The 11,101-nt window shown below is 63.8% G+C and overlaps 1 protein-coding gene across 1 annotated transcript; it reads right to left on the bottom strand.

Annotated features, from left to right (window-relative positions):
- Nucleotides 1-117: 117 nt before the first annotated feature.
- Nucleotides 118-10,837, bottom strand: SHISA8 (shisa family member 8). The gene is made up of 4 exons (XM_087766872.1): nucleotides 10,220-10,837; nucleotides 1,994-2,118; nucleotides 1,744-1,884; nucleotides 118-920 (listed from the first exon to the last, which is right to left on the bottom strand). The coding sequence occupies exons 1-4, from the start codon at nucleotides 10,765-10,767 to the stop codon at nucleotides 604-606; spliced, it is 1,131 nt and encodes a 376-aa protein (XP_087622998.1). The 5' UTR covers nucleotides 10,768-10,837; the 3' UTR covers nucleotides 118-603.
- Nucleotides 10,838-11,101: the final 264 nt, after the last annotated feature.

Below are 11,101 nucleotides of genomic sequence, written 5' to 3'. Positions count from 1 at the left end.
TGGGGAAGGGGCTGGGGTTTTGGGAGCAGTGTGGGGGTCCCCAGCTGATCCACACTGAGGCCATACAGTTTGATGTATTATTTATTGACAAGGTGAAGGCCGGGGCAGTGGGGAAGGGGAGGCTGGGGAGGGAAAGAGGCTGCTTGGGCTTTGCCGGCAGTGTTGGGATGGTGCTTTGAGTCCATTGCTCTTCCCCTGCCTGGTGATAGGGGCTAGGTGGGGGTGCCTGGCCCAAGCAGGATGTGTCCCCCCATCCCTGGGGGCTGTGGTCTGTCCGGCGTCAGCCCCCGTCCCCTGAGCAGCGCACTGCTCCACCGTTGTGCCCCTGGCTCAGCCTCTTCATGGGGCAGGCTGAGAACGGCTGAAACTTGTTGCCTGGATGAGAGGGACAGCCTGGCCCACGGTGCCTCCTCGATGGTGAAGTGCAGCCGGCAGCCCCCATCCTCCGGAGAGGAAGGACGGCGCATCTCCCGCCATGGCCAGCCGTCATGGTTTACGTAGGACCGATGATGCTTTGCTCCAGCGGGCTGCCCCCGGGGGAGGCCGTCAGCCACGCTCAGGCGAGGGGGCAGCCCCAGCCCTGGTGCCCGATGGTGCCGGCCATCAGACGGTGACCTCGGTCTTGCTGTTGGTGGCGAGGTGCCGGGGGGGCTGGCCGTACAGCGGGGTGGCAGGGCCGAAAGCCTCGGGCGGCGCCTCAGGGCGAAGGGTGGCCAGGCCGGGCCGGCGGGGGCCACGGGGGGGGCCCCCATCCCAGCCCCCCGGGAAGGCTGGGCCCCCTGCCAGCTTGGGGCCCTTGGCCTTGGCCGTGGGGCAGCCCTCGGGTAGCGCCGGGGCCTCGGTGGAGGGGAAGGGCAGGGTGCCGGCGGGGGGTGCCTCCGGCCCCCCGAACCGCCTGTAGAAGTCCTCGGGGGCGCTCTCTGTGGGGACAGGGGTGCGGTGTCACCCCCGCAGGGACACCCCCTCCACGGCACGGGGGGAGCAGGGGCTGGGGGGGGATCCTGGGGGCTGATTGCCGGAGGAGTGGGGGGATCTTGGCCACGGATTGGCTGGGGAGTGCTGTAGGGTTTGGGGAGATCCTGAGCACCCATTGGCTGGGGAGTGCTGTGGGTCCATGGGGGATCCTGGGCTCTGATTGGGTGGCAGTGCTGCAAGTCTGTGCGGGATCCTGGATGCTGAGTGGCTGGGGAGTGCAGTGGATCCATGGGGGACCCTGAACTCTGATTGGCTGGGGAATGTAGTAGGTCCATGGGGGATCCTGAGCTCTGATTGGCTGGGGAGTGCAGTGGATCCATGGGGGACCCTGAACTCTGATTGGCTGGGGAATGTAGTAGGTCCATGGGGGATCCTGAGCTCTGATTGGCTGGGGAGTGCAGTGGATCCATGGGGGACCCTGAACTCTGATTGGCTGGGGAATGTAGTAGGTCCATGGGGGATCCTGAGCTCTGATTGGCTGGGGAGTGCAGTGGATCCATGGGGGACCCTGAACTCTGATTGGCTGGGGAATGTAGTAGGTCCATGGGGGATCCTGAGCTCTGATTGGCTGGGCAGCGCAGCAGGTCGGTGGGGCAGTGGGGGAGCTGCAGAGCCTCTGCCCAGCCGCCCCCAGAGCCCTGGGGGACTGAGGTGCTTGTCCTGCCCGCGCTCCTCTGCGAGCCCCCCACCCCTTCCCACCCCTCTGTGGGGTCCACGGGCCGCATCCCCCCCGGCCGCCATCCCAGCCCACGTGTCAGCGGCACTCACCTCCAGCCTTGAGGGTGGCGTAGGCAGCGTAGGCAGGGGACGGCAGGGCCAGGCTGCTGGCCAGTGGCAGACGCTTGCCGTGGCCATGGGGCCGCCCCAGGGGGGGGGCAACGACCACCGCGTTGTTCAAGGGCGGCTTGTCTGGGGGGGCAGAGGCGGGCGGGCAGGGGGCTCAGCCGCAGGCAGCGCCCTCCCCCTGCCTTTATTCATCCAAGGGAACTTATTTTTCCCCACCGCGCCAGCGCCTTACCTGTGCCGTTCCTGGGGGGCCCCCGGGCCAGCCCCTCGCCCAGCGGGACCTGTACGCCCCCCATGAGGCCATCCATGTGCTCGGAGGGGCCATGGCCCGGCTGCTTCAGCAGGTCCGTCAGCGTCCTGGGGAGGGGGCGAAGGGCCATTAGGGCGATACCCCACTCCCCCGGCCCCACCAATGCATCCCAGCCCTGAACCTCCCTCTTTAGAGGCAGAGACAGGCAGCCTGGGGCTAGGCAATGGCCGCTGGCAGCAAGGAGTGCACCCAGGCCCCCAACCCAGCTTTTGCACGGGGCCTGGCGAGACCCCCCCAATAGCGAATTGGGGTCTGGCTGGGGCTGAGCCCTCCCGGGGCCGGCAGCATCAGCAGGTGAGGGTGGCGAGGGAGATGCATGGCTCAGAGCAGGCTGCACAGGTATGACAAACCGAGCCAGAGGAACCCAAACTCCCGGCGGCTGGAACAACACCTCGGGGATGCTCCCCAGGAGCGAGAGCCTGGTAGACAGGGGGAGAAGAGGCAACATCTCAACTCATCCCTTCAAAGCCGAGAAAACCCTGAGGAAGGGATTAGAGGCTGCTTGTGCCTCTTTGGGGAGGAGGATGAACTAGCGGCGGCCTCTGGCGCACGCGCTGTCCATGCATAACACCATCCTTGTAAGTAACAGCATTAAATGTTAAACACCATTACATAAGATAAAGCCCTATTTCGTTTAACATTCATGGACAGAGATGCTGCAGTCCCACCGCGGCACACCAGTGGTGCCGGAGCAGGGCATGGTGGCAGTGCCAGAGCAGGACACACCGGCGGTGCCGGAGCAGGGCACACCAGCGATGCTGGAGCGGGGTACACTGGCCATGCTGGAGTAGGGCACAGCCGTGGTGCCAGAGCAGAGCACGCTGGCCATGCTGGAGCAGGGCACACCAGCGATGCTGGAGCGTGGCATGCCCACGCAGCTTTGCAGCCTTCAGCAGCAAGTCCCGGGGCAGGACAGGATGCTCCTGCTGGCATGGAGCTTCGTGATGAGGAGACCCGCCATTCCCCCTGAAGAGACCAGGCCCACATGACTGCAAGGGTGCAGGGGTGTCCAGCTGGGGCTTTTTTTGGGTCCCTAATCCCTGGCTCACTGTCAGCACGCCTCACTCCTCGAAGGCTCTGGTTGGCTCATAGATGCACACTGGGAGCTGCGGCAGGAGCTCATGGTTAGCAAATGGCTGGACGATAAAACAGCAGATTAAACTCAATGTGCATAAATGCAAATTAGAGGGGAAGGGAGGAATAATCCTGACTTGGTGGATGTGTCAGCTCATGGCTCTGGAGTGCTCAAAAGCCCAGTGAACCCAGTGCAGGGAATTGCCAGGGAAAGCAGCGAGAACAACGGGGAAAGCAATGCGTTATGCTCAGGGGTGCGGATGCTCGGGGGGGCCCGAGGGCTGTTCCCAGGACATTTTGCCTCCCAGTTTGGATCCAGCCAACATCACAGGGCAATGGCAAGAGCAAAGCTACAAGGGAGGGTCACTTGCCCTTTGGGTTCATTTCACATCATTCTTGGGAAGCTCTGGGTAACAACCCCCCTGGGATCATTTAATCTCCAACTGGGCCAACAGGACCCTCATGGAGCCAAACAAATTGAAATGAGGGAGGAAGAACCCCTGGCGCCAGTATCTACTGGGGGGCTGACCAGCTGGAAGGCAGCTTGGCGGAAAAGGACCTGAGGATCCTGGTGGACACCAAGTTGACCACAAGCCAGCAATGTGTCCTTGGGACAAAGGCGGGGAATGGTCTCCTAGGCTGCATTAGGCAAAGCGTTGCCAGCAGGTCCAAGGGAGGTGATCCTTCCCCTCCGCTCGGCACCGGTGAGGCCACACCTGAAGTGCTGACTCCAGCTCTGGGCTCCCCCGTACAGGAGAGACATGGACATACTAGAGAGAGTCCAGCAAAAGGGCCACGAAGATGATGAAGGGACTGGAGCGTCTCTCCTATGAGGAGAGGCTGAGAGAGCTGGGGCTGTTCAGCCTGGAGAAGGCTCAGGGGGATCTTATCAATGTACGTGAAGATGTGAAGGGAGGGTGCAATGAGGGCAGCACCAGGCTGACAAGAGGTGACGGGGCAAACTGAAACACAGGAAATTCTGTTTGAACAGAAGAAACAACCTTTTTTCCTGTGAGGATGGTCAAACACTGGACCAGGCTGCACGGGGAGGCTGTGACACCTCCACCCTGCAGCTATTTAAACCCCGCACCTCCCCAGGAGCCCTCCTGCAGCCGACTGACCCCAGCTCCGGGCCCAGCCAGGCTCCTTTGGCCATGGGTGCTGCACCCAGAGAAGCTCTGGGCACAAGCCTGGGTGGGCGGTGGGCTGTGCCCACGCAGGGCGGGGGGGGGTGCAAGTCCCCCGAGGCCGTGGGCACAGACTGTCAACCCGGGGAGCTGCTGTCCCATCAGCTCCCACCTTCCCTGGGGTGCACAGCTCGCCGGCCCCCTCCCCACTGGCCATTGCCTGCTCTCGCCTGTCCCCGGGGCCCAGTGCTCAAACAGGCTTGTTTCACTAGGAAGTTCAATGTGATTTGACCTATTTTTTTTATTTTTTTTTCCCTCGGGTCTATTTATGAAGCTTGAGCAATCCTTTATCTGTGACTTCCTCTCCAGATAAATCCATCAGTGCTCTTTCTCATAAGCCTGCCCTCCGCACGGACCGCCCGGGGTGTGTGGATGTTAACAATTAACAATAATGGCACGAGCAGCTCTTAACGAGCTGTTTCACTGAGGTGAGAAGCATGCACGAGCCCTTAGCACCAGCAACACCCGGACTCACCCCTGCCCCTTGCACCACGAGCCATGCCGCCGGCCAGGGCTGCCAGCAGGGCCCCCGGGGGCTGCACACCCTTCCCTCTTCCCGTCCCCAGGCGGTGCAGTGCAGGGGAGGTGGACCTGGAGGGTGACACCGTGCTGAGGAGCTGCTGTCTCCCCGTACGTGTTTTTGGGGGTTTTATGAGCCCCAGCCTGGTGCCATGGCTGGGGGGCTTGGGGAAGGTCAGGCCACATCTCCCTAGGTCACCTGGCAGTCTGTGGCACCAAGACGGCTCCAGGGTGCACATGGAGGTGGGGAACACACGGCAGATGCGGCTTTAAACCTGCACTGCCTGTCTGCAATGAAACACACGGATGCTGAGCGCATGAGGCCATGTGTGAAGGTCGCTTGCCACCCGGCTTGCCTGAGCACAGACTCGCCTGCACGGGCGTGCAGCCACCTCTGTGGCAAGCCTGGTCATGCCAATGGGTGCAACCAAGGTCCCCCAAACCAGCTTGGCGCGAGCCCTGAGACCAAGCGAAGAGGCAGATCCAGCAGTAGTGATGACGGAGGCCAAGACAGCTCCACAGCAGGAGCTGGCATGTAGTGCTCAGTGCTCCTGAGACATCCCTGGGGGAGCCACGGTGCATGAAATGGAGGTGCCCGTGTGGGAGCGGGACCCAGGGCCTGGCAGAGCACCCCAGCCCAGGGGCTGACCTGCTTTTGGGAGGCCCAAGCCCCACACCCAGCAGGCCCAACAGGAGAGTGGCTGCAAGTCCTGGGCAAGGGGACAGGGAGCGATGGGAGGAGACAGGAGCACAGCCACCAGAGGAGAGGAGAGATGACGGATTGATGGGTGAAGTGACTTTGCCCTGAGCTGAAGTGAACCCTTGGAGGGGTCGCAGAAGGTGGCAGCCGCCAGCCGAGTGGGGTGGTGAGGTTTGGAGCAGAGGTGCGGTGGTGGAGGAGACACAGAGCACACCGTGACTGGCACCCTGCCGGCCATGCCACCTCTGCCCTCAGCGAGAGTGTCACCTTCACCTCACGGGGGGGACATTTCCCATGGCTTACAGTGCATCTGCTCGGGGCAGGGGGTGCCTGTCCATGCAACCAAGCAGCATGGGCACCACGGGACACCCGCCTGGCAAGGGTGGGACACTCAGGGATGCTCAGGAAGGCTTGCGGGTAGCAAGGTGCCTTTGCAAAACTGCAGTTGCAGCAGGGGGTAACGGAGCTTGGGCAAAGCATTGGGTGGTGGGAGTAAGCCTGCCTGGCTGGACATCGCGTCCAGTCCAGGGACAGGAGTCCAGGTCTCCCTCCCTACTGGAGCTGGGTCCCCTCTCTCAATCCCCCAGAGAGCCAGGGTGGCATGTGACGGCTCATCATGCTGCCTGCAAACACCTTTTCTAGGTCTTTGCCACCACCTGCTACCGTGGGCATCGACCACAGGCATGGCCACGGACTGAAACATTGCCAGAGAAACACCCGGCACAGTCAGATGCACAGTGGGGCCGGGTTTTGGGACCCCAGATAGCATGGGGGGACCCAGAGCGTGAAAAGCCAGCATCAGGGGCTTGGCTACTGTGGCTGCCAGGGCACCTGCTCCCTGGGTGGGCTCTCTTGCCCCTCTCCAGCATCCCCACTGCCCCCCAGGAGGCTGCTCCTTGCCCAACTCTTCCCATAGGGATGTTCACCCCAGCCAAAACCTGCAATCTCCCTCCCCAGGAGGTTTCGGGGAGAGGTCTGGGGTGTGTGCCTGGTCTCCTGCGATGGGCACAGCCAGATCCTGGTGGCCCCCAAGGAGCCAACGTCCCTGGAGATCCAGGGCCTGAAGAAAAACACAGGCAGGTGTTCCTGACTCAACGCGGGGTTTGGCCAGGCTGAGCGAGTGCCGGGGACGAGTGCCAAGCGTGAGCTGAGCAGAAAGGACAGGGGTTTGCGGGAGCTGCCATAAGGCCCAGCGGGAGGAAAGCGGATGGGAAAGGGAGGACACACCAGATAGCTGCAGCCCCTTGGGCACCTGCTCGCCTGGGTGGACCAGCAGCTAAAGCCAGGAGAAGAAGCTGTGTTGGAGGCAGACAAGGTGTGGGGGTCTCAGGATAAGCTGGATGAGGGCTCAGGTGTCTCCATCTGGGAGGAGCTAGTGGGGTTTCTGCACCTGGTTGCTCTTCCTGGGCTTGGACCAGGATGAAGACCATGATGAACGATATCTGGAGGTGCAGAAGTGGTTGCCCTCCCCCCCACCAAATGGGAAGCCTGCAAGCAGCAGTGGCGGGAGCCGTCCCAGGGCAGCAGGAGTGCTCCCCAGAAGCGGAAAAACCCTGGTGGGAGGGAGGGATGGGCATGGAAACCAAGCCGGCCGTGCAACAGGGAGCTGGCCCGAGGCCATGATGCGGTGCCTGAGGAGCAAATGAGAAGCTCCTACCTGAGGCGCAGGGAGGGAGGCGAGGTGGCACTGCCCATGCCTTGGGCCGTGTGTGGGTACAGGGGCGAGGCAGCCAGAAATAGCCTCGCTCTCTCGGAGGCACCGCGACGAAACGTATTGCCTGGGCCCACAGTGGGATGGAGGTGACAGCGTCCCTTTTTGGATGCCTGTGCTATGTACCCAGCCCCTGGCACTGTCTCCATCAGCCCAGCACCTGAGAGGCTGTGCCAGCCTGGTGCCTTGCCTGGTGCCCAGGGCTCTGCATCCGACGCACCACTCCCGCCCTGCCATGGCTTTCCGGTCACCATCCCTGTGGAACCGGAGCTGCTCATGGCTTATGCAGAAGGACACGGGGCACGGGAGATGGTGAGACCTCTCCCGACTTCTGCAGTGATGGAGGTGCCCTTCTGATTTTGTCCCACAAAGGCAGGCGAGGAAAACTTGCCTTCTCCTGGTCCGTATGCCAGTGCTCAAAACATCTGTGGCTTTGGGGAGAAAAGGCACCGATCTCCCTGAACTCATCAGGGAAGTTCAGACTTGCATGAGTGAGAGGGAGGGGGGACATGGGGAAACGCATGGCTCTGGCGGCACAGAATTGAGGCTACCCGCAGAAAACACCCCCCCCCCGGTGAGTGGCAGCAGTCCCGCTGGCAGCTGGTGATGGGAGAAGGCAAGACCTGCTGTCAGGGGATGAGGACCCAGGTCCGGGTGTCCTGGGAGCCGACCCCTCCCCAAGCACAGTATCTCCTTCCCAGGAGGTGGCAGGGGAGACCAAAAACAGACACGGCGGCGGGTGAGTGGAAGGGGAGTCGGGAGGCAGGGAGGCTGGCGGAGGCCGTATTGATCCTGTCAAGGTGCCAGCGCTTCCTCAGGCAATGCGGGGGGGGGGGGGAGGCGCAGGCTCGCAGCAGCACCCAGCCGGGCTCCCCGCCAAGGGGAGGGCGCAGCATGGATCCCCCCAAAACTGCCTCACACAGCTCAGGAGGGCCCTGTGACCCCCATCCATGCCCGGATACGACCTTCCTCCAAGCAGGGGGGTCAGCCTCTGCTCCCCCAGGTGCCCAGGTGGGTGCAAGGAGTGGGGTGGGTCTGGGGATGGGGTGCAGCAGGTCCGGAGTTGGGGTGCAGCACCCAATGACTGCCCAAGCCCCAGGCGGGCAGGTGGAGGCGGGCGCCCCAGGGGAAGGAGAGAGGGCATCTGTGCTGAGGGGTGCAATCAAGGCAGCTCACTGATCATCCCAGTGAAATAATTTCCTCCGGCCCTGCCTTTTTTTCTTTTAAAGCTAAAATCCCTGAACAAAATGGCATAAAAATGGGTTTATCGCCAGGCTTGATGTCCTCAATGGGAAGAAGCGAAGGAGAGCGTGCAGCCCGCTGCTCAGTGAGGTACTGGATTCGGCTCAGCCCTCGGCCCCTCTCTCCGCCCCTGCAGCCCTTGCTGGGTCCCCCCTCCATCCCTCCCCCTTCGATTCGGGGCACCCATGGCACGACCATGGCATAACCACCTTGGTCAACCTGCCCCAGCTCCAGTCCTCTGTGTGTGTGTGCACACGCATGTGCACACGTGTGCATCGCGTGTGCACCCGGGGGAGGCTGAGGAGGGACAGCTCTGAGTCAGAGCCGCAGGGGCAGAGCTGCGCTGGGGAGGCTGGAGCTGCCGGCAGCCGCCCCGAAGTGTTAAACTCATTGAATGTGATCGGTTAAAAAAAAAAAAAAGAAATTAAAAAAAAGGAGGGAGAAGAAAAACCTACCTAAGTGGAGGAGCTGTGCAACATGACAGCGAGGGGAAAGCGAGGCAGTGGAGCCATGGCTGGGGCTGGGGCCACCAGCCCTGCCCTCCCTTGCCTGCACGTCCTGCCTTGCCCTGCCACGCCCTGCCCCACCCTGCCTGGCCTTGCCCCTCCCCACCCCAGGCCAGGGGGGTCACCTGCCCCTCCTGCCTGTCCCCATGTGCCCCAGGGTCGGGCACACGACCCTGCTGCCCCCAGGGAAGCTGGCGGTGCACCCTGCAGGGCTGAGGTCGGGCCGCTCGTGACACCTCAGTGCTGGGAGCCGGTGGGAGGCCGTGTGGCAAGGGGCGGGGGGGGGCAAAAAACAGGACAAGAAGCATGTATCTGGAGCCAGGACTGGGGAGGAAGGGAGAGGGGAAGATGCACTGACGGCCACGGGAGATGGGCAGGAGCGGGGGGAGGCGCAGGGGGTGCCCAACGCCGAAGTGTGCCTGACACCCCGACCTTCCCCCTGCCAGCCCCGTGCTCAGCCCCAGGAGTGGCTGAAAAGCCAGGGGCTGGAGCCGCAGGGCGTGGGGGCCGGGGGGAGGCTGCCCAACTTTCTGCTGGAGGCTGAGCCCCAGGGCGTGTGCAGCCCGGTCACCTCCTGCAAGGGTGATGTCCCACCCCGGCGCAGAGAGGCAGGCACCTGTGCACACCCATGCACACACACACACACGTGTGCACACACACACCGAGGAGGCGCAGCAGCCACGGCAGAGCTATCTTTGCCGTCTCCTCTCCCCCCGCACTGCCAGAGAGGCTGAGCCCAAGGGGACTGCGGTCCCGAGTCACCCCATGCACAGCCGGACCCGGTCTTGCCTCCCTCACACACTGGGAAGCACAGCTTTGTTTGGGGGTGGGGGTGGGGGGGGAAGCCACGTCCTATAGCTCCCATGTCACCCACCCCACTGGCCAGTGGGGATGGCTCTCCTGAGCCTGGGACAGGCCTCCTCAAGGGACGGAGCAGGTCATTTTGAGAGGGGACAGGTGTACAATCACCCCTTCTCATGGAGGCTGTCCTGGCTGGCAGTCCTCCCTGCCAAGGACAGGTTGGGGGGCTGCAACCAACCCACCCCCCTGGTGTCTCTGCATGCCAGGATGGGGGTTTTGGGGATCACCTCACCCTCTTGGCAGCCCCAGGGTGAAGCCGGGGCTCACCCTACGCAAGGGGATGTGGGCTACCACCCACGGGGGGACCGAGCAGGGTGGGACACACACACACACACTGGACCCCTTTACCTGGAGACGGTCATCTCCGTCTGGGGACCCTGCGCCTTCTCCAGGCCCAGCTTGGTGAAGATGCCCACCAGCACCATGATGGCCACCACGCCGCAGATGATGTAGACGATCATGTTGGTCTTGTCGCGAGTGGGGTCCTCGGGGGTCTCGTCCACCCGGGTGGGCGGCTGGCCCGTGTTGACCCAATTGGGGGTGTCGTAGTTGGAGCAGCCGCTCTGGTCCAGCCGCCCGGGCTTGAACTGGCAGCAGAAGCGGTACCCGCAGGTCCCGCAGCAGTACTGGTAGATGCCGGCGTTGCAGTTGAACGGCGGGTCCCACTGCCCCATCACGTCGTAGTAACCGCGGCAGCGGTCCCCCCCCGGCGGTGCCGCCCCGGTGGGCGCGGGGGCCGTGGTCTCCGCCGCCGGTGCCTGGCTGCCGTTCCCGCTCTCACCGGGCCCCCCGGTGCTGGGCTCGCCGCTCCACACCCGGCCCGGCTCCAGCAGCACCAGGCAGCAGATACCCACGACGTAGCTCGGCTCCATCCGCCCGCGGCTCCGGGGGACCATCCGGGCGAGGGGGCGAGTTAGAGCCGCTCGCCCGGGACCGGCCGCATGGCCGCCGAAAAGCCCCGCGGTGGAGAAACGGGCTGGGGGGGGGGGGGGGAGGCAAAAAAAGGGGGGAAAAAAAGAGGTTGGGGGGGGAAGTGCGAGGGGACGTACCCCCTTCCCCGCCTCTCCCCGGATCGGCCGACGGGCAGAAATTCAGAGGGGGCGAGGCGGGCGGCGGAGGAGAGCCGCCGCCTCCCGCCGGCCGGGGAGGGGACGCGGCGGCGGCAGCGGGCGGCGGGAGCCGGCGGGCGGGCCGGGGGCCGGCGGCCGCCCCATCCCCGCGCCTCCCGGC

The sequence above is a fragment of the Nipponia nippon genome, unplaced genomic scaffold (assembly GCF_047370975.1).
Source record: "Nipponia nippon isolate SJK-2023a ecotype South Korea unplaced genomic scaffold, ASM4737097v1 scaffold_3, whole genome shotgun sequence".
Taxonomy (NCBI): Eukaryota; Metazoa; Chordata; class Aves; order Pelecaniformes; family Threskiornithidae; genus Nipponia; species Nipponia nippon.
The sequence above is the reverse complement of the archived record's forward strand: the minus strand, read 5'-3'. Positions and strand labels throughout refer to the sequence as shown.